The sequence below is a fragment of the Chinchilla lanigera genome, unplaced genomic scaffold, assembly GCF_000276665.1.
Source record: "Chinchilla lanigera isolate Chin_1 unplaced genomic scaffold, ChiLan1.0 scaffold00035, whole genome shotgun sequence".
NCBI lineage: Eukaryota > Metazoa > Chordata > Mammalia > Rodentia > Chinchillidae > Chinchilla > Chinchilla lanigera.
The window spans coordinates 12,252,801-12,275,113 of NW_004955436.1; the positions used below are offsets into that span (position 1 = coordinate 12,252,801).

A 22,313-nucleotide genomic window follows, 5' to 3' on the forward strand; every position below is an offset into this window, starting at 1 on the left:
GAAGACGCGGTCGGAGCAGTCCCGCGGCCCCGGACGGAAGAGCCGAGGCGCGACGTGAAGCCACAGTGAAGACACCTCGGCGGGGAGGAGGCAGCGGCCGCGCCTTCTCCCCCGCGGGGACGGGACGCGCTGGCCGGGCAGGCGGCAGTGGAGCGGAGCAGCCGCTCTGGACTGTGCCAGTTGGCTGTGAGTGCCGAGGGCTCAGTGGTCTGCGCGAAGGGTAATTGGCTGGAAACCATTTTGGGAAAGGGGTTGGCTGCCTCAGCCCCGCGGAAGGTGCGCTGCCGCCGCTGGCCGCAGGGAGGCGCCACAAAGCGCCGACAGGCGCGGGTTCAGTCTCCGCGTGCCGCCCACCAGCGACAGCGCAGACAAGTCTGGAAGTAGACTTCTTTTCCCTCGCTCTCTTGTTTTTTTTTTGTTGTTTTTTTTTTTTTATTGTTTGCAGTTCTGCTTTTTGTTTTCTCCCCCTTCATTGTTGGAACTCGTTTCTATATGAGTGTGAACGTGGTTGCTAGCCTCTTTGCGGTTACCGTCCTGTTCTATTCTTTTTAGCTCTTCCTTCTCTCTCCCCCACCCAACCCGAGTCTTCTGCACCAGTTTCCCTAAGTTAGCCTGATAACCCTGTCTTCCAGCCTTACCGCTGATCTCCTCCTGTCCTTCCACTTCTCTGTTTTCTCTCTAACCCGTTTTAAATTTTAACCACTGAAGGCAAAATTGACATAAGGACTTATATACTGCATACAATTTTCTAGTCTGTTTTACATTTTGTTATATAACCACAAATCTAGTTCATACAGTTAAAGGTAGCAAAGTAATGGTTGCTTCAGTTTGTCATTTTCTAGGCTGTTTTATGCTATTGTCATTGGTACCACTACAGCCAAAAGTGACATAATGGTTCTAAATGGCTATTCTTCCTGGTATTCCAAGAGTGAGACTGACTAAAAGAAGTCATTTCTTAAGGTTTCTAAATACTGGCAATAAAGCAACACACCATACGCAATTTACAAACACCAGGAAATAAACTTAAAAAAACTATTAACTAATAAGACTCCCGGTCTTTTTCAAATATTGCTGTTGCAAATAACCAAAAAGGAAAAGTGTGAGAAATTAGAACATAAATTTATTTCACTACTATGTAGATAATAATATTCCTCTGAGGTGTTGTGGACCCCTAAGGTCTGATTATCAACCCTTCTCTCTCTCAAAAAAGTCAACCAAAACAAAAAACACTCATCCAAACAAATTCTATCATAAAACAATCGAATTTTGTAAGTCACGCATCATTAAAAAATAATTACATAAATTTAACTTACTTGCTCTTTTACACTGTCACCGGTGAACATATACTTCATGTGATACAGGAAGTCACAGATGGGATCCATGTAGTTTAAGTGAGTGCTACACTGGTCTACGTTCAGCAGCATGTCATAAAACGCCACACCAATCTAGTCAACAGACAAAATCATTCAATGGCATGAGTAATCTAACATGATGCAGCCAGGTGGCACCACAACACCAGCATGTGGAGACAACAGTCCCAGATCAGGACCAGCTTTTTCTTGAGTTCAATGACTGCATCTCCAGTCTGACACATCCCACAACAAACTCCCCAAAAGCTGCTCTTAGGTCACCCCAAACTGATTTCCTTACTAATGCTATGACCTGCAGCTTGAAAAACACCATAAAATAACAGGTCCTTCAAAACTTATCCTGACTGTATTTTACCTCTATCATACATCGAGTTCTCTCCTGCTGAAATCTCTGCAAAAATGGTCCTACGAGATGGTAGACGTAAAGCAACTGGAATTCAGTCTTCACTATAGGAATAAGGACTTCAGTGAGAAACCTAAATTGTGAAATTAAAAATAGAAATCTCTTGTGAAGTGAAATCAGTTGAATTTCGTTAATATTTATAGAAGTATTTCCAAAACTTGTGATTTTTTTAAAGTTCCTTTTCATTTTTGTAACAACATTTAAGTAATCTCACATCTCTGATTTTCCCTTTCCATTTGACTATTTTACATTATTTCATTTAAAAGTAATGCTTAAGGCAGGGGATGTAGCTCAGTGGCATAAGCTCTTGCCTGGCAAGCCTGAGGTCATGAGTTCAATTCCCGGTACCAAAAAAAAAAAAAAAAGGTAATGCTTAGCTGGGCGTAGTGGTGCACGCCTATAATCCCAGCACTGTGGAGGCTGAGGCAGAAGGATCGCTGCCATTTCGAGGCCAGCCTGGGCTTCAAAGGGAGCTCAAGGCCAGCCTGAACTTCATAGCGAGACCCTGTCTCAAAAAGACAAAAAAAAAAGTCATGCTTAGTAGTACAAGTATTAAATGTCAGGAGGTGAATGATTTGAAAGAAAAGGAACAATCTAATATAAGTGCAATTCTCAAGAAATTTGAAACTAATGCTCATTTTGTGGTCAAGAAACATAAGCAGAAAATGGGTTGATAATCAGTTTTTCAGTTCAACCAGCAACTTTTGGGATACATTTTAGAAACACCATGCATTGACTAAATCTCCTGAAACTGTAATGGAATACCGTATTATTATTTACACATACAAATAAATTTTAAACAATCCTGAAATAAAAGAGGTTTCCTGATTAAACTGGAATTCTATTTAAAACACCCTCCAATTGTTCTCGTGAAAGAGATACATGCTTCAGGACATGGTAGCACACGCCTGTAATCCCAGCACTTGGGAAGCTGAGGCAGGGGGATTGCCTGCACTACATAGTAAGTTGAAGGTCAGCCTGAACTACATAAGGATCCCTGTCTTTAAAAAAAAAAAAAACAAAAAAAAAGAGATACATACTTCATCTGCAAATGAAATTCCAAAAAACAAGAAGTTGAATGCCCTTGGGAGCCTGTGACACTCACTTTGGAATGAGCGAGAGCTGCCCGATGCTCGAGTGGTGCCACACTGCGTGTGCCAGCGCCAGCGTGTAGCTGCAGCTCATTTCTGAGTAGGACTGGTGGCAAGCAGTGAAGTCGAAGAGGCGGAATGGGTAGCCCACCCACTCTGTTTCTGACGTCAGGCTGCTGCTGCTGATCACACTCACGATCCTGTCGTGAAGCACGATCCAGTACGGCTCCTTTGTGATCAGAAGAAAGCCTGGTGAAAAGACCGCTTATGCAGCGTTTACCCCAAAGCTACTGGCACACATCCTTTCTCATCCATCCTGTCAGTTACAAGGCTCCACACGTATGTCTGCCTAGTTTATTATCTGCCATTTACCATGCAATGAGCCAATACCTATTGCCTATTATTACACAGACAGCAGTACCATACATACACAATTCAAAAATAAATGTACATAGTTTAAAGGTGTGTGAAGAAAAGCATCATTCACAGAGCTGTATCATAAGACAAGTTTAGAGAGCACTGTGTGGGACAACACTACTCAGAGGTCCAGCAGACAACTGCAGATGCTGGCCAGACACGTGGCGGCTGGAGGAGACCTGATGTGAGCGGGATGTGGAGCTGAAGGCCTGAGTGGGCTCTGGAGAAGGCGGGAGAGGAAGAAGGTTCGGCCTATGTCTCATCACTGACCTATCAGACACCTAACACCTGTCTCAACAAGCATCCTTTGCATGAGGAAAGGCGCTAGGTGCATAATGTGCTAAAAATAGACAAAAGCAGATCATGTTACATTGTCAAAACTAAGCTTGGCTCAGCAAGACGGACAGCAGGGGGTTCAGAAATCTGCTAGATCAGATGCAGAAAGGCAAACAGTTACTGCAGATTTTTAAAGCAGGAGTAATGTGAAAAACTTAAAAAGTCTAAAGCGTTTCATTAACTTGCACGATGTCCCTGCATAAACTCATCCTGCATGCATCATTTTCCTTTGGTCAACAGAAAAGGACTGGCTGCATGCCATCGCTAAGCATGAATTCCCATTATTTACTCACTGGGAGAGCAGTGATGATCAAACCAATCGCATTCATCCAGGCCGTAATGTTCTCTCTGGGCACTAGAGGTTGACTGCACACAAATGAAAGAAGAACACAAGTGTGGAATTACGAAATTATTTTACATGGTTGACAACAGACCATGAAAACATCTATAATTCAGAGGACTGACAGTTGATCCACTCCAAAAAAATACAATTTTTTAAAATAAAAGTTTAATATGTACAAAGTCAATAAGGCTTTTTTGAGGGGAGGGTGTCCTTTTAACAACAGTTGCTAGGTTGAAAAGATTATTTATACTTATTTCCACTTCTTCCTCAATCATTATGCCCTGGTTTATACAGTTCTTTAAGATTGTTTTTTCTTTTCATTTTTCTTTTTTGGCAGTGCTGGAATTGAATCCAGGGCCTCACAAGTGCTCCATCACAGCTGTGACAGAACCTTGGGACAAGTTAGCATTATCTGTAAATTATACATGAAACTGGTAGTAAGGGGCAAAGGTGCAAACCAACCCAGCTCTTCTGAACCTGGCCAGGGCTCATTCCATTACAGCCACCTCTCACAGATCAGACCAGAAACCAGAAGATGCTATTTTCCAGAGTGCACCAGCCTCGTCTGACAGTTCTAAATAAACTCTCTCTCTCTCCAAATAAAGAGTCTTACTGCCAGAACAGGATAATTACCTCTTCAGGACGACATTCAGAAGTGCATTCCCAACATCCTTGCCTGAAACCGCCAAGGCCATGAGCTCCACACAAGTCACGTGCAGAGCATGGGCAGCTGGGTTGGGAAACTCATTGAATCTCCAGTCACAGTTGGGGAAGGGACCGGGCGATTTGCCAGCCATCGGTGCAAACAGTTAAGGCACACTGATTATTCTGAGATGAGTGACACATTTGTATAAAGCTTCATAGATTTCACAATGTCTCACATGTAAGCATCTCATTTGATTATCAGTTGAGCTGATTATGAGCTATCTAGCAGGGATCCAGCTATAGTGAGAGGTCTGAGGCAAGCCATGCAAATCAAGTACAGCTAGGTTTGACATGGCTGATGTGTACTGATAGCAATCATTTGACCAACCAAGACAGCCCTAGGTCTCATCAGCCTATTTCTTTAATAGCTACAGGGTAACATGACATGCAAATTACCTTATAGTGAGTAATTCTTTTACCTCAAGAAATAAATTTCTTTGCTTAGGAAAATAAACCATGTTTATTTTATTAAAATAAAGTATGTGAGATTTCTCTGTTAAATAGTGAGATGGTGTAAAGACATGTTACATACAGTGGCTGATGAATGAAAATGTGAAATCAAAATGAAGAAATACAAATACCAATAGCTTTTGCACTAAAAATTTAGTTATTGTCTATTCATATTAATATGTTAAAAATATTCAAGGATCTACTTAAGGCTACAAGACTCTATGTTCTCTAGTACCAAATAGGTGTATGTGCCACATACATAGTATATGTATCTGGAAGTAGGGTTTCTTTTCTTTGAACCAAAATTCCATAAAATGTTTTTAAATATAAAAATTAATGGAGCCGGGTATGGTGGCACATGCCTGTAATCCCAGCACTCAGGAGGCTGAGGCAGGAGGATCACTGCACTGGGCTACAAAGTGAGCTCAAGGCCAGCCTGAACTGCATAGTAAGACCCTGTCTCAAAAAGGCAAAAAAAAAAAAAAATTAATGGAAAGAATTTCAACTTATCTGGCATGACACTGTAAATTTAAGATTTCAAAACTTTTACAGATATGTTAAAAGCTCCAAGTGCAAATCAAATACCACTGACTCAAACTACCATTACTGGACAGTCTGCAAAAAGTCACGATGAAAAGGATATTATCTACTAGTCTGCCAATCAGCTTGCAGTAGTAGGAGTCATCTGGGACCCATGGATTGTCCTCTCGTGGATTCATGACATTCTTCAAGTAAGTGTCACTCAGACACCAGCCCTGTGGTCGGTTATCCTTGAGCGAGCCAATGATCGCATGGACTAGTTTCCGTTTGAGATGGTCGCGGTTTCTCAGGTACCTTTCATAATAGTGCAGTGTGTTATACAGGTAAGTCACTGGGCGATCTGCCAAGGAAAAGAATAGCACAAAATGTTTACTGGGTTACTGACAGCTGTGAAAAAAGTATCATCTGCTTTCAAGATTACTGAAAAGTAGCTCAGAATTACTATGAAACTATTTCATGAGCTGGACAGCTGCATACCGAGAATCTTCTACTTTTAAGACAAGGAGAAAGATCCAAATAACGCACATAGTTTTGTATTTAAGGGTGCTCTTGCTTTGAGCAAGCAATTGTCCTGCAAAAACCCTGCACACAGCATGGAATGTTGCTGTAGTCTTCTTTACACTAGCAAAAGATTAGAGAAGTCTAAAACAGTCATAAACAGAAGACAAGGAAAGTAACTTACTGCACGTCTGAGGAAGCCCTTACTGTGTGGATTCAAACGATCATCCCTGATACACAATACAGGTGGAAAACACATGTTTATGAATTATGTGGGGCTAAAAACAACAGGGTATCTAGGCGAGGACACACAACAATTAGAAGTGGCTGCCTCAGAGAATGAAGCAGAGTAGCAGGCAGACAGTCAGGCCCTTCTCACCGTATGCCATTCTGTACTGTGTATGTATCACCTAATGCAAAATTTTTAAAGACATTGAATGTTATACCTCAAGTGTTACTACACAATTAAAACTGCCCACTAGGGGCTGGGGATTTAGCTCAGCGGCAAAAGCGCCTGCCTGGCAAGCGCAAGGTCGTGAGTTCAGTTCCTGGTACCGGAGAAAAACCCAAAAAAAAAAAAAAAAAACTGCCCACTAGACAAATACTTGGTCCCCATCAGGGCTACTGTGTGACCTCACACTTATCACTGACCAGGGCATTCTCCAGGAACCATGCTTGAGACTTTGAAGGCATCTTTTACGTTTTCTTTCTATGTTCTACTACTACCGACCGAGTCCTAGTCCTCCTTCCTTGGTCATTTGTCCCTTCGTTCTCATTTCCAGAGCCAGCGTCCTTGTTTTGATGCTAATCATACACCTGAGCTTTGGACAGGTCTTTGAAATGGTGTCTTCTTTCCAAGATGTGCTGTGAACTACAACTGCTCTTAACGTCCTGCCATCATCTTACTCAATACCTGCAGGTGATCATCATCTGAGAGTTGTGACATCAAACCTGGCCTTTTTAAGATGATTTAACAGTCAACTGCAATCTTTTCAGCTTTACTTCTACAAATCCCCAGGGGTGGGGGATGGACACATAACTCAACTCAGCCCAATGAGGCAGTTCTCCTTCAAATATGCCTGGGGTTTTTTCTACCTCAATCGTTTTTCCCAAGACATGGAAACAAAACTTCTGCAAATGGACAGGAGTTCAAGGGAAGGTAGGACAATGAGAAAAAAAACAAAAAACAAGTTATATCATGTATTCTTTATGATGAATGTAGTCATTATGTAGATCTAAACTGTACAGATAAAATCTGATTAACAAAACATTTTCCCAGGTGATCCCTTCTATGCTTTCTGCTTAATCACATGCATCGAAGTTCAAATCCTACTCATCTAAGGTTTGCCAAAATGTTTAGTTTACAGTAATATCACTTTGATTTGAACTGATATTTTTGTCATATATTTTATACTTTAACATTATCTCATAGTACTTATCTTCAAAACACTTAAAAAAAAGCAGAATCTTGAAACCACTATCACCATACAGCATGGCCTTTTCTCCCTAGAGCTTAGATGGGATTAAAATTTGAAAGAAACTCACCATGAAATTTATATAAGCCTCCCAGGTGATCCAGTAGAGTCTCCAGTGATTTGGACACAGGGAGTAGCTCTAAAAATCTGTGGATCACTATATCGAAGACGGGCAAGAAGCGGAGACACACGTTCCCAAAGTAGATGGGCAGGTAGGGGGACTGGATCTGCACGGGAGGGTCGACCTGCTCTGCCAGCCCCTCAAAGTACAGCTTCTCGGGGTATTTCTGCGGAAAGGAGAACAGAACAAATGCTTAGGGCATCCCTTTTTCCCTCTTAAAACAGCTAAATAAAACTGAAAATACTGTTTGGAGCTTTTTTATACAGAAACTTTTCTCCTTTTTTTTCTGGTGTGTTAGATTGGTACCAGGGCCTGGCTCATGCAAAGCACACTGTACCCCTAAGCTGTCGCCTGAGTCCCTTCACGGAAACACTTCAAGTTACACTTTATCATACCTTTCTCCATTTTATATCCTACGGACCCTGTCTACTAAAACTGCAGTTTCAATGTGTTCTGACTTTGTTACAGTAATCGAGAGCTAGTTTGCTTCCACACAGATCAGAAAGAATACAGTAGAATTACAGAAAATTGGCCCGATCATTAGACAAAGAACTAAGTGTGGCGTTATAAGGAGGATGCACAGCCAGACCCAGGTAGGATCCATACCTTGTGGTAATTCATGTGCTTGGTGTGCCAGTCATTCTGCAGCCAGTGCTCTGGGGAATTTTCCTTCACAAAGTCACTTACTCGATTTCGAAAGTCATTTGGTTTGAGTAACAGCAGCTGAATTATGAAGTAACAAACCTGGGCTTCATTTCCTTCATGACTGCGCATAGCCTTTGGAGAACAATAGAACAACAAAATGAACATTCCCAGTCCATGCAAAAGCATGCGGCCATCGGGCAGTCTAAATCTTCACAGGGATACCTCGCCACCATGAGAATTTCCCTAGCTGTACAGTGTATCTCAGGTCACCGTTCAGCATGCTCCAGGCTCATCTGACCCTTTCTTATTTTGGCTCACCACTCCTTTCGCCACCAAGTCCAGTTTTATTTTCTGAAATCTATTCTATCTTTCACAATCCATCACCTAAGTTGAGGTGATGTCTCCTTGCTTCCCAGTACTATTTTCCCTGTACCACTTAGTCTTTACTTTTGTTGGTTTATACTTACCTTATTTCCCCTGAAATTGTAACTACCGTCATATCTGTGTTCCACAGCTAGGAAGAAAGAGTTAGTGAGCTCAATCACTCCAAATATCACCACCATATTTTTTTTAAATGCATCATTTTCTAGCCTGCTTAGAATCTTAAAACTTTGCCTGAAACAGACTTTAAAATCAGGAGACAGAACATACGGCAGATGTGGAGCAGCTAAGAGAAATACTCAGGCCTGACAGTGACTACCGGAGTGAACAGAGCAGTCACTCCCACCCTTTGCAAAGACCGCAGTGACGCTTCACTATGTCCCGCCCTAGTTGGAGCCCCTGGGCATCAACTCGGAGTAGAACTTCACATTTTAGACCCTCAAAAGGCCAACACTACATGTATTTTATTTATCTCTGTACTATCTGTTCACAGAACAGTAGATAATGAATGAAATTTCATTCCTTAATGAATAACAACACTTGATTTCAGTATAAATCCATTAAATCCTTTGAAGCACTATGGAGCTGACCAGCATAAGGTCAATCAGTCACACACCTAGATCCAAAAGAGAATAATTAAGCAAGAAACACAATGTATTCTTACCAGGCAGAGAATTAATCTGTCCAGCGTAACGATGTTGTACTTCCACACCATGTCATTCAGAATTTCAATGCATTTATTGAGCTGCTGACCTCCTGCTGACGTAGAGAACTCATATACCAGGAAATCGGCAAATGTTCTCACATGGGCAACCAAGGCCCTGGCTCCAATTCTCTCTAATACCCTGGAAAGCAGAGAGCAAAGAGCTCTGTTGCTACAGGGATACGGGGTCTACCGAGTGGAATGCACGGCTAGGGTCTGGCTCACCTGTAGCCAATCTGGTTAATGTGGTCTGTTTCCAAGAGCATTTTCCAGAGGAGACAGAGGAAGAGTGGGGGAGAGCCTTGGATGGAAAAGTGGGTGATGATGTCGTTCTCATTGGTCATTGACTTCCACTTCCTATACTCCTCTTCTACATTTTTCTTCAGATTAAAACGGCTTTCCTGAGGTACATTATTTTGTTTGAAGAATGCCTATCAGAAAGACAAAAGTTTTTTTCATCACAATAAAACAATGCTTGACACAGAGCTAAGAAGCCACTTCTAGAGTTAGTTCTGACATAAACAAATGAAATGACCTGCAGCATATTGGCAAATAAGAGCTCTGTGTCCTGACTAGGAAATATGCAGGCCTGACCAGCTTCTAACTCTAAACATCCTTTTCCTAGATTTCCCCAACAAAAACCCCAAACGAGCATGAATTCAAGCTCCTATAATCATTTATCGCTACTCTTGGGGGGGGGCGCGCATATATCTACCCTTTACCCTTTAGTTACACATTCCAGTGTCACTGTGAAGAAAATTCACTACATTAGGCCAGTGGTTCTCACACTGTGGCCCCCAGACCAGCAGTACCAGCATCAACCAAGATCTTGCAGAAAAACAAAACAAAACAAAAAACACAAATTCTGAAGTCCCATCCCAGACCTGCTGACCCAGAGGCAGTGGCTGGCCCCAGCAATCCCTAGCTCAGCAAGCATCCAGGCGGCTCTGACAAGCCTGAGGGCCACTGCTCGCCCTACTAAGAGGTATGGAAAGTAGATGTTCGTGTCTCCATTTTCTCTGCAAGTACAAGCAGATGCATAGTTGTGCCGTGTGATTAAAGTAAAATTCAGTGAAGTAAAAAAAATAAGCATTTGTGATGCTCCATTAAACCACATTTTTTTCCATTTCAGTTCTGTAAGAGCTTTTCATATAATGGGTTAATTCTTGTGAAATTCACAAAGTGTGCATTAAGATGAAACATAACAAACAAAAGTTTTGAAACATGTCAAGTTTTAAAGTCAGATGAAAATAACTATAGGAATTTTGGAAGTAATAGCAATTTTCTTTGTTTGTCTTTTTGTTTTTGTGAGACTACACATTCTAGGTAGTTCAGGATAACCTTAAATTCACTAGGTAGCCCAGGCTGGCTCAAATTTGAGGCCATCCTCCTGCCTCAGCCTCCCAAGTGCTGGGATTACAGGCATGCGCCACTATGCCCAGCTCTTTTTAAACAAGAAATGAAAGCTAACATTCTTTGAGTGTCACCAAGACTAACTCTCTAGAATGCAACTAAACAGTAAGAAAGATTCCGTACATATCCAATATGAGAAATAATTACCTGCAGTGGGCCTGGAAAACAGCTAAGAGTGTGGGAAGCCCAATTATGAGGAGTAAAGCTCATGATGGTTTGAAGTATATCTTTACACCATGTTCCCTGAATGGAATCAGAGCCTGTAAAAAAATCTAAACATAAACAGACAGAGGTAATCCAGATGTAGATGATCAGATCCACAACTCATCAAAAAATATTCAAAAGACAGAAACGATACTCAGTTTCACTGCAGTACACTCACTGCCACTTAGCTATGTTCAGAGTACCAAGGAAAGAGCAGTGGTGTAGACTGACCATTCCTCCTTCAACTCCTTCTGGCGAAGACTGACTAGTTCTTTATTGAACCAAGGGAACAGAACTGCAAAAGCAGATGTCTTTTCTGATAACTGAAACTACCATACACAAATAGAAGTCTTTAAATCAAGGAAATGTACTTATGCAAAATAATATACATAAAAGTGTTTGAGGCTGCTAAACTCAATACCTATTTTTTTACACAACAGTTCTCAAAGCGCTGTCTTCTGATTTCTGGGGGTCCTCAACGACCTTTCAGGGATTCAATAAAGTCAAAACTACCCAAGTAATACTACCAAGATGTCCCTGACTCTTATTGTGCTGGTATACACACTAATGTGTCAAAGCCACAGTAGTAAAACTGCTGGCTCTTAGTACAAATCAAATGGCATCAGATTATACTAACAGCCACTATATTCCCCACCTTCTCAGTGAGACTCAAATGCCCATTTTATTTAAGATCATCACTGACAGTGTACTACATAGTGCACAAAATCGGGCAGGAAGGATTTGGAATGTTTTTACCACAAAGAAAGACGAACGTTTGAGATAAGTATGGCTAGCCCGATCTGAAAGCTACAGAACACACACGTGTTGGAACGTCACGTATCAATTAAAAATAAAGACATCACTGATGAACTGTGAAAACTATCAACCTATCTTTGATATTCCATGTGGCAAAGTGAGAAGCAGACACCAAGTGCCCCAGAACACCGTGTCCTGAGGAAAAGTGCTCACGGTCACACACGTGTTTGAGCACCGGGTCAAATCAAGTGCTCTTCTGTGTGTGATTTAATTTTTTATTGTTGTTGGGTTTTTTTGTTTTGTTTTTGTCTTTTTGAGACAGAGTCTCACTATGCAGTTCAGGCTGGCCTTGAAGTCACTTGTAGCCCAAGCTGGCCTGGAACTCGCAATGATCTACCTGCCTCAGCCTCCTGAGTGCTGGGATTACAGGCATGCACCACCTCACCAGGCTATGATTTAATTTTACTTGAAAGAACATCTGATAGAAAACTATAAGTACTCAGAAGAATGCACTTAGCAAACATTCTCTTGAAAATTAGCAAAATGACACTGTCACTTGAAAGAAAAAACAACAGTATCTTTTACTGGTGATAGAACTTGATATTTCAAGTGCAGATTAAAAACTGAAAAAACACACCATAAATGTGATAGTTTTCCAAAAAAGTTGTACTGCTATTAACAAATGTAATTTTCTGATATCATTTAATGAAAGGTGGAAATATCTGCTAGAATTATAAAACTCAACAAACCAGTATTTTCCAAATGACCAATTCACAAAACTAAAAATACACATGGATTAAAAAAAAAAATCCATTCAGCATACAGAATAAACTAATAGATTTCAATGTAATGAAGTATGGATTTTGGATTCCATACTGCAATCTACCTTTCAGAAATTTTGGGGTGATATCAAAGAACACTCAGAATTACCTGTACCTATTTTCTTCATTTGCTTGAACTAAAATAATATTTTGGATTTTGGATTCCATACTGCAATCTACCTTTCAGAAATTTGGGGGTGATATCAAAGAACACTCAGAATTACCTGCACCTATGAGGGGCCCTATTTTCTTCATTTGCTTGAACTAAAATAATACTAACATACTACAACAGATTAAATGTAGAAGCAGTTATTTCCCTTACCACAAAACATTAAAGACCAATGTAAAAATGCGGAACAAGGGCGCCTCTTCTCACTGAAATATGCTTTAGAAAATACTTTTTCAAAAAACAATTATTTACGTTAACATGTAATGATTTGATTTTTTTAGATGAATATTTTAAAGAATCTCCATTTTAACATCTGTGTAAATATTTATAGTGTAAACATATTTACAGCATAAATATCACAGATATATCTGCAGAGGTAACACTTTTAAGAATGACAGCACTCAAGGCCAAAACAACTGGCATTTGTTGAACGAGCGGGAAGCGTGTCTTCAGCATGTTCCCAGAGTCACCAGCAGAACAAGAGCACGCTCTTCCCTCACTGTGGCGGGCTGCAGAGAAACCGTACCTGTCACGTGAGTGGCCCGGGCCAGGGTCAGGATCAACGCTCGGTTCAGTTCTTCGGACTCTGCAGACAGCACGGTTTTGGGGTCGCTGAGGAAGCGGGTGAACTGCGGCTGCACCTCGGAGCTCCCGAGAGCGGTTATCAGCCTGAGCGCGGTGCTCTCCACACTACACAGGGCAAACAGAAAAAGTCCAAGAGGCTCGCATGTCAAAGTTCAGAACTAGGGAATTAAATTGAATTCTAGGTGACTTAAAATGTAAAAACATTAAAACTGTAAATGTCTCTTCTTTGATTTAAAAAAAATCTTTCTCTTTTGTATGAGAATGAGTGTTACTTAATTTGTTTAAAAAAAAAACCTGAGGGGGCTGGGGATTTAGCTCAGCGGCAAAAGTGCCTCTCTGGCAAGTGCAAGGTCATGAGTTCAGTTCCCGGTACCGGAGAAAAACCAAAAACCAAAAAAAAAATAAAAATAAAAAAAAAACCTGAGGTACCAAATTTTATATTGAAAAACTATCTGACATTCCTACACAAATGAAAAAGGACAGCTTGTAGCCAGGAGGATTAAACACTTTCATCTGGACATACAGCATTTCAAAACTAACATTTTTTAAAATCTGAAATACATTTTCATGAACCAGACCTGGTGGTGCATTCCTGTAATTCCAGCACTGGGGAGGCTGAGGCAGGAGGCTCACTGCAAGTTTGAGGGCAGCCTGGGCTACAAACTGAATTCAAGGCCAGCCTGAACTGCATAGAGAGACCCTGTCTCAAAAAGACCGAAGAAAAAAAAAACAAAAAACAAAAAACCTTTTCACTTAAGGCAAGCAAAAATGGCAGTTAACCATGATCTAAATTCTATGTGCTAAGTTAGAAGTACTAATTCTCAGTCCAAAGATCCTAAGCAAGTACTCACCTATCTATTAACAGACTGGATTCCACTCCTACCATATAATGAAATACAGTATTTTAAAAGCAAAGAAGTTTTACCGCGAGGGACTTCAAAATGGGGAGGTGAACGGGTTAAGTCCCCCAGCTCTACCGCAGCCTCAAATGCATCCATCCCAGAACTGGCAGCCTCGGGAGCTCACCAGAGATGCAGCTGGTTCTGGTTGGTCTGTGCCACGGCGGCCAGCGTGTGGAGGTGGCTCAGGAGCTGCACCCTGTAATGCGGCTGAATGTGATGCATCCGGTAGCTGAACATCTCCAGGAGCGTGTGCAGGATGCCCCAGGCATGAGACTTGAAAACAGTTGGCAAGAGCTGACCTAGAAGAACACACAATTTAGGAGACCAGTTATTAAATAGCTATGCATTAAAAGACAGTTGAACAAAGTTATGGTGAATAAAATGTATATGAAGATTTGAAAACACACACCCACAAACAGACACATATATTCTCTATATTTTCTCCTTGCTTTGTATTTTAATTACAGGTCCAGGTCCTGATTTTAGTAACAAGTCTCTCAGTCACTTTCTTTGTCCCTGGGACAAAATACCCAACACCCACAACTTAAAGGACGAGAGGGTTACTTTGGCTCAGTCCATGGTTGCCTGGCTGCAGCAGGTAGCGTGGCACACGGGCGTGGTGGAGCAGAGCCACTCACACCATGGAGAACAGGCAGCAGACAGCAGAGAGGAACTGGGACGGAAGATGAAGCCTCCCATACCACACGGCCAGGGGCCCCTCTTCCAACCAGGCCCCACCTGCTAACAGCAAGCCAGCTATAAGCCCCGTAAACCAATCACTTTCCAAAAGCCCTGCCTATGAGCATGAGGCTCCAGGGCAGGGATGCGACCAGCCTGCTAGAGCACACGTGCCACAGGTTCCCAAGCACTGCCTAGGGGGCCTCAGCGCTCTAAGCCATAACATCAAGTCTGTTTTTCTTTTGCGCAATTTGACAATTATCTCCAGTTAGTTTGGAAAACTAAGATGAGAAAATGAGATATCAAAAATTACTGTAGCCTTTCTCACTTCCCAATTATTTCTATTCCCAACTTTCTGGCAGGCACAAGGTACACTTTTTGCAGAGGGAGATGCTGGAAGGACTGAGCCGGGCCTCACACAGGCTAGCAAGCACGCTACCACTAAGCCACAGCTCCAGCCCCGGTTTACTTTTCAACACAAAGATCTGATCACATCCTCCCTTGCTTCCTGCTCCCTCCCAGGAAAGTTGTATTCAACTCTCAATTATCTAGAAAGGAGACTTACTGTGGTTAAAATTAAAATTACACTCTATCCATAAAAAACTATCAGAAAAATACTTCTATAGCAGAAAAAAAAAAGTCTATTCTCGAGAACTGCTAAAACCTCACAGACTTTATAACACATCTTCTGCAGCTGAAGAAAACTCCTCCTGCTGCCGGCCAGGCTCAGCACACAGGGCACAGCCCCGCTGCCAGTCCAAAGCTACACACCTGCAGATGGGGCCAGATCTGTCCCAGTCGCTGCACCCCAGCACCTGCCCTTCACCCTTCTCTCACCATGCCCGTAAGGATGCAGCTGCTCCCACACCTCAGCCCTCCTCCCCTCTTCTCTGCAGCACACAGCCCCGGCGATGCGTATTTCATGTCTGCTCTACTGTCTATCCCGTGCCAGTACAGACACCCCACGATGGTAATGACTTTGGTTAACTGATGTATCCCTAGCACCCGGAAATGCACGCGTTGGCTTAATGAACGGGTGATGGTCATAAACACCAAAAAGCAGTCTTACTGATGAATCCTTTGATGCCCAAAGACTCAATTTCCATATAGACCAATAAACGACTATAAGTTTCCACCAGGGCCGGAGCCAACGCCACGCTGGACTTTGCATGAGCAAGTTTGATCACCCTGGTTGCAATGCTGTGAATAAGGCTGAAGAAACAAAACGGAAGATGATAAATATAGTGCTTGCACTTTTTATACCAACACTGGTTACCTACTTACAGGTACCTCAGTATGTAGCAGCACCAAACTGATTCAAACTGACTTGACCCGCAACTGAAAAGTGTTTCATTATATTTACAGGAAGAACACAATCATGAAACAGTCCATTTTTGTCAAAAACAAAACAAACTCAGGCCAGGATGTAGCTCAGAGGCACAAGCACCTGCCTGGCAAGTGCAAGGTTCTAAGTTCAATTCCTGGTACCACAAAACAAAAACAAAAACAAAAACAAAAAACTCATACATTTAGCCATATTTTAAAAAGACTAATAATATATAAAACAATTTTGTTATGCCTATTGCTTATGGAAATTTATGGCAATTATTTTATTTGTATATTCTAGAATTCCTAAAATTAACAACATTCATCTTTATAACAAAATAAATCTAATTATTTAAAAATGTATCTGACCATAAAATTTATACAGTTATGAAACTAAATTTATACTATCCTGATAGCAATTCCCAGACATGGAGCCAAATAAAAAGAACACACCTCATTTTGGCATGAACCGTTAGAGAATCCAGAAGGTTCATCGGTAAGGGAGTTATAGAACCTGAAGCCAAACAGCTCGTTCCAGGGAGGGGAATCCTCATAATTCCGTTTCCATAAATAGTTTCTACCAGAGCACCCATGGGTAGTGTAAAACATTCTGAATTTGTAGAGTAAGCATTACACAGCAGGGCAATTTTATAATCATTCATCTGCAAGCTCTTATTTCGCAGACTTTGCTGGAGGAACCTAAAAATTCATATTCATTAAACAGAAAGAATACAATTTCTACAAAGTTAACTTGCATTTTTAAAAAGCTCCACTTCGTGCGGTTATGTACTAATACTACCATATTTTTATTCCTATAACAGGTTTTGTGTGAAGTACCAAGGGCAGACATATGTAAAAGTTGGGTAATATTTCAGAAGAAACTTAAATAATAAAAATTAATGGATATTCTGCTACGTATGTATTATACATAAGCACTATATTGGGCTAACTTTCAGAAAAATGAAGAAATAACTCACAAATCCATGAAACAGTCTTCTGTTTATTGCCTATCTGCTTAAACACAACATATGCCTTCATGACAGATGCCCTAGAGATCACAGGTATCTCAGCATGAAACCCAACTGTCTCATCGGAGGAGCTTGGCGGGAGGACATAAGGACGGACTTCAGCTCTTCCCTGCATCCTCTCCGCTTAAGGCCTACTGAGCAAAGGCGCAGCTGAGTTTATCAACTCCGCTAATCTCAGTGGCCCGGAGAATAAAACATGTTTTGTCGCCAAGCTCAAACCCTAAGCAGCTGAGAAGTTTCATGTATTTTCATATAAATAAGTCTGACTCAACTGAATAGTAAGTTTAAAATGCAACAGGTAAAAACAAAGATCAGCTTTTCAATAACAAAAAAAAACCAAAACAGCTCTACTATGCACAGACTTGTAAACAGATTAGTTCATCTGCTCCTTGTTTCCTGATGCAGCTTCTAGTCAATTCTCTGGCTCTGAAAGACACATTAAATACGCAGCCTCACCTCCAGTGGGCGTGGAGAGTTTTCCAAGCATCTCACAAGCACTGAGACCAATATTAATCTCCCATCCTCTATTTATTAAACAAGAGTATTAACCAATAAACAAAAATAACTTACTCATGGTGAAGTTTTAGTGAATGAGGGATTGGAATCTGTAGCTTGGAGTTGTCATTCTGGGCTTTTCTGTTGAGATGAATCCAAATACAAGTCATTGCAAAGGCATGAGTTGACTGGGGTTTGTTAATATCAGGAACTGGGATATACTAAAAAATAACAATTAGCATGTTGTAAGAAAGAATTGATTTTTATTTTCTTTTTGAACAGGGTTTCACTATGCAGTTCAGCCTGCCCTTGAACTCACTTTGTAGCCCAGGCTGGCCTCAAACTTACAGGGATCCTCCTGCCTCAGCCTCCTGAGTGCTGGGATTATAGCTATGTGCCACCACACCCAACAAGAATTAATTTTTAATCACATATATTTCAGTAATCCTTTTCTGGTGTATCTTTTCAAAATATCCTATTTTAGTTTAGTCCCAATGGTTCTTTGTTCAATGATACAAAGCAAAAGCTCTAATAACCACAAAATTTTGAAACCACTTCAAGACCTCTTATTTGGCCTGCTTTGACTTGCCAACAAAGTAACAGGGAGGCTGAAGCAGAAGAATTGCAAGTTTGAACCCCATTGGCTAGACCCTATTTCAAAATAAAAAAATTTAAAAGGTTGGAGATGTACCTCAGCAAGAAGTTCCTGGGTTAAATACCCATAACCAACCCCCAATTTAACAGATGTGCAGTCCAAGTGACTATTGTTAAGCATATTGAATATTAACCGGCCAAAGGATATGGATGTCCAAAATTTGCTTTAAAATTGTCTATAATTAACAAAAACAAGAGGAAAATGAAGGAAGAATATTTCTAGGTGATGGGTACATGGAGGTTTACTGCTATTCACTCTATTATTTGTTTTAAATTTTCCATTAGAAATATTTCTAAAAACTGGCAACCATCAAAATACACCACACTTCCATCACTTTATATAACAGAACACTTGGGAGGGGGGCTAGTGGGAACCCCTGGAAACAGATAACTAAACACAGAAAACAGATACTGACGCTTCCACTGGCCATGTAATACTCTGTATCGATTAAAACAATGTTAGTTCCTTCAGAGGCTGCAGACCTACTTATATTGTGGAGAAGGAACTCGTTACACTAGATAATTATGATTTTGGACCAGCTTTAGAAATATACTACTTCAATCTCTTCATAAATAAGCCAGTAAAAAACACTGAATGCCCAGTCAATGGCAGGGTTAATCACAACGTTGGGGAAAAAACTCACCCAAATCCAGTGCCTTTTTTTTTTTTTAAACAAAATTCATACTAAAATCCTTAAACATGGATTAGATGTAATTCACTCATCTCAGTGTTAACTATCAGTAAAACTTACCTCTTTCTCTGGGTACAGAAGATCAAACAGCTTCATGACCGGGAGAAAGTCAGCAAGGGCGTTTTTCTGAATACTTCCAGAGATGAACTGCAGCAGAACCCACATCAGATGGTCTCTGCCTTTAATCAGTCCTCGCCCCGCCAACTGCAAGAGATAATGAAGCGCCACTCTACGCACAGTCGCCCAAGGGTGGATGCACAAAGTCGCGGTGCTTTGTTGCCGAACTCACGACCTTGCGCTTGCCAGGCAGGCGCTTTGCCGCTGAGCTAAATCCCCAGCCCCTACTTTGTTGTTCTTTTAAAGAAAAACCCTGGTGCTAACATCTGGATCTCAAATGAGCCCAACGGCCACTGAAGTCTTGGTTCCCAGTGGACGGCGCTGCTGGGAGATGGCGGATCCTTAGGAAGTGTGTCTCTGCACGCTTCAGCGGCACATACACTAAAAGCGGAAGGAAGCTGGCCTTGTGGAGGAAGTCAGGTCACACTGACCCCTGCAGCCTCCAAGAGCCACAGGTTTCCGAGGCCATATGACCCCACTACAAGGTGTCGCTCGCCACAGGCCCAAAGCAACAGGCCCAAGAACCAGGCCAGAAACCTCTGCAGCAGTGAGCCAAAGCAAACCTTTCCTCCTTGCAAGCTGTCTCGTATTTCATCACAGCAACAAAAAGCTCACTAATATGTATGTCTCTCTTCTCCTCAAAACAACTACGCACAGCAGAAATTCAATGTTTTGGAACATAACACTGCCGAGTGTGGTGGTGCACACCTGTAATCCCAGCACTCAGGAGGCTGAGGAAGGAGGATGTTGCAAGTTGAAGACCAACCTGGGCTACACAGTGAGCTCAAGGCCAGCCTGAACTGCATAGTAAGATGTACCTCAAAAAGATGAAAAAAAAAAAAAAGAATATAACTTAATTGATCTTGTGTGTTTAACAATCAAGATCGAACTGGGTAAGGTAGTCCACGCCTAGAATCCCAGCATTCAGGAAGCTGAGGCAGGAGGAGTGCCCCAAGTTCAAGGCCATACTGGGCTACACAGTGAGTTCAAAGCCAGCCAGAACTACATAGTGAGACCCTATCTCCAAAACACAAAGAATGGAGATTGATAAGGGATAATAACTCATCAAAACAAATACTTTGGGGGCCTGGGATATAGGTCAGTGGCACAGCACCTGCCTGGCAAGTACAAGGTCCTGAGTTCAATTCCCAGTATAAAAAAAGAAAAAAAAAACACTTTGTTATATAACTTTTACATTTAAAACCCTCAAGAACTGGTTATCATAAAACACATTTCCTGGTTTACTGAGTGTTATGGTTTGTGCCTGGATGTCCCCCAAAAAGCCTCATGCAGTCATGGGGTAGGCTTTTAGAGTTTAGGAATGACCCATGAGCCAATGCTGGGAATATGGGTATGAGTGCCCTGCAGCAGATAGTTTGCATATGTGAGGGAAAGAGGCTGCTTGCCACCACTCCTCCCTTGTTTTTTTTGGTTTTGTTTTGTTGTCTTTTTGAGGCAGGGTCTTCCTATGCAGTTCAGCCTGGCCTTGAGCTCACTTTGTATCCCAGGCTGGTCTTGAACTCACAACGATCCTCCTGCCTCAGCCTCCCAAGTGCTGGGATTACAGGCATGTGCCACCACGCCCAGTTCACTCCTCCCTTTTGCTCTTGTTGCTTTTGCTGTTTTCTGCAGCCATGAACGTTTGCCCTGTGCCATGTGCCACTCTGCCTTGGAGCCACCCAAGTATGGACTGAAACCGCGAAGAACAGTGAGCTAAATAAGCCTTTCCTTCCTTAATTTTGGGTGTCAGGTATTTTGTCCCAGCAATGACAGAAAAGTAACCAAGACACTGAGATTAAAGAGAAACCAGTGGTGAGGGTAGGGCTGTGATGATTCAAAAATCTGAACAACTCTGACAGAAAGCCTTCTGCTTTCCACTAAATACAGTAATCTACACTGCAGAGATGTTGCCGATGCAGCAACATCTGTTTTACTCCCATTCAGTGCACCAAGGGCCCTCTGACTAAAGCCGGCTCTTCCTGTACTTCCTCTTGCGCTTGTCTTCCCTTCCGTGAGTTCACTGTCCTATCCTGTTGGTCATCTGTGTAAGAAGCAGGGAACAAAGCTTGCTGGTACTCCGTTACCTGCCAATCACCTGTCCCGCACACGCCCCTCAGCATACCGACCTCTTCCTCTCCCTCCTGGGCTGGGCCTGCAGCACCTGCTCCCGGCCCACTGCAATGACCTCTCCCATGATTTCCTCATCTCCGGTGCTCTCCATATCCATCCCCACCCTCCCATCTTTCTCCGCAGGGCTGTTAGGAAAGTTTACAGCCTATACATCATGTCGCCTCTCTTCTCCTCATTGCTGCCAAAGAAAACGGGAGATCTCGATAAACATATCACTATGTTTTTGGGTTTTTTTTTTTTTTTGGTACCAGAAATCGAACTCAGGACCTTAGGCTTGCCAGGCAGGCTCTTGGGCTGCTGAACTATATCCCCGGCTCTAGCTCTCAATAAATAAACAGGCTTACACAGCTGATGTGAAAATGTTCTTGTCTATTCTAAACACACACTACCTATTAAGAATTTTTAAAAATAATAAATATAAATGCACAGGTTGAGCAAAGTTCTCCATGTCTCTCTTTGCCTTCCTGCCTTCTTCCTACCAGCATTTTGCCCTATTTCTCTTCCCAGTTCTCACCATCTCTATCCCTTTCCAAATAAGGATCTTATTGCTAGGGAAGTATTTTGCCACTGTTTTCCTCTTGGCTAATTTCAACGTCTTTCAAGTATTCGCGTAAAGATCTGATACAGCTGGCCTTGATGTCTTTATTAGGGACTGCTCCCTCCCACGCCCACCCAGGAAAGCACACTCGCACGATGGCAACTGCTACGCTCAAATCAAACTGTTTACATGCACAGCTTCCCCTCTAGTGAGGCACTCCTTGGGGTACGGGAAGGCCTTTTCATGCTGTAGCCCCTGGTCCCTCAACTGTGAATAGGGAGAATGAACGACTGAATCCAATAATAAGAAAGCAAAAAAATAGAAAAC

The 22,313-nt window shown here is 42.0% G+C and overlaps 1 protein-coding gene across 2 annotated transcripts in view; it reads right to left on the minus strand.

Annotated features, from left to right (window-relative positions):
- The window catches only part of Med23 (mediator complex subunit 23), a 43,818-nt gene that overhangs the window by 2,806 nt on the left and 18,699 nt on the right, over positions 1-22,313 (minus strand). For both annotated transcript variants that reach the window (XM_005389204.2, XM_005389203.2), the window contains 17 exons: positions 19,262-19,405; positions 17,931-18,076; positions 16,786-17,031; positions 16,076-16,218; positions 14,453-14,627; positions 13,368-13,531; positions 11,039-11,163; positions 9,704-9,909; positions 9,440-9,620; positions 8,356-8,526; positions 7,699-7,915; positions 5,759-5,995; positions 4,594-4,759; positions 3,911-3,983; positions 2,879-3,093; positions 1,726-1,846; positions 1,314-1,445 (listed from right to left, as the gene is read on the minus strand). In XM_005389204.2, the coding sequence (XP_005389261.1) occupies positions 1,314-1,445; positions 1,726-1,846; positions 2,879-3,093; positions 3,911-3,983; positions 4,594-4,759; positions 5,759-5,995; positions 7,699-7,915; positions 8,356-8,526; positions 9,440-9,620; positions 9,704-9,909; positions 11,039-11,163; positions 13,368-13,531; positions 14,453-14,627; positions 16,076-16,218; positions 16,786-17,031; positions 17,931-18,076; positions 19,262-19,405 (2,862 nt within the window). The remainder of the gene's footprint in view (positions 1-1,313; positions 1,446-1,725; positions 1,847-2,878; positions 3,094-3,910; positions 3,984-4,593; positions 4,760-5,758; positions 5,996-7,698; positions 7,916-8,355; positions 8,527-9,439; positions 9,621-9,703; positions 9,910-11,038; positions 11,164-13,367; positions 13,532-14,452; positions 14,628-16,075; positions 16,219-16,785; positions 17,032-17,930; positions 18,077-19,261; positions 19,406-22,313) is intronic.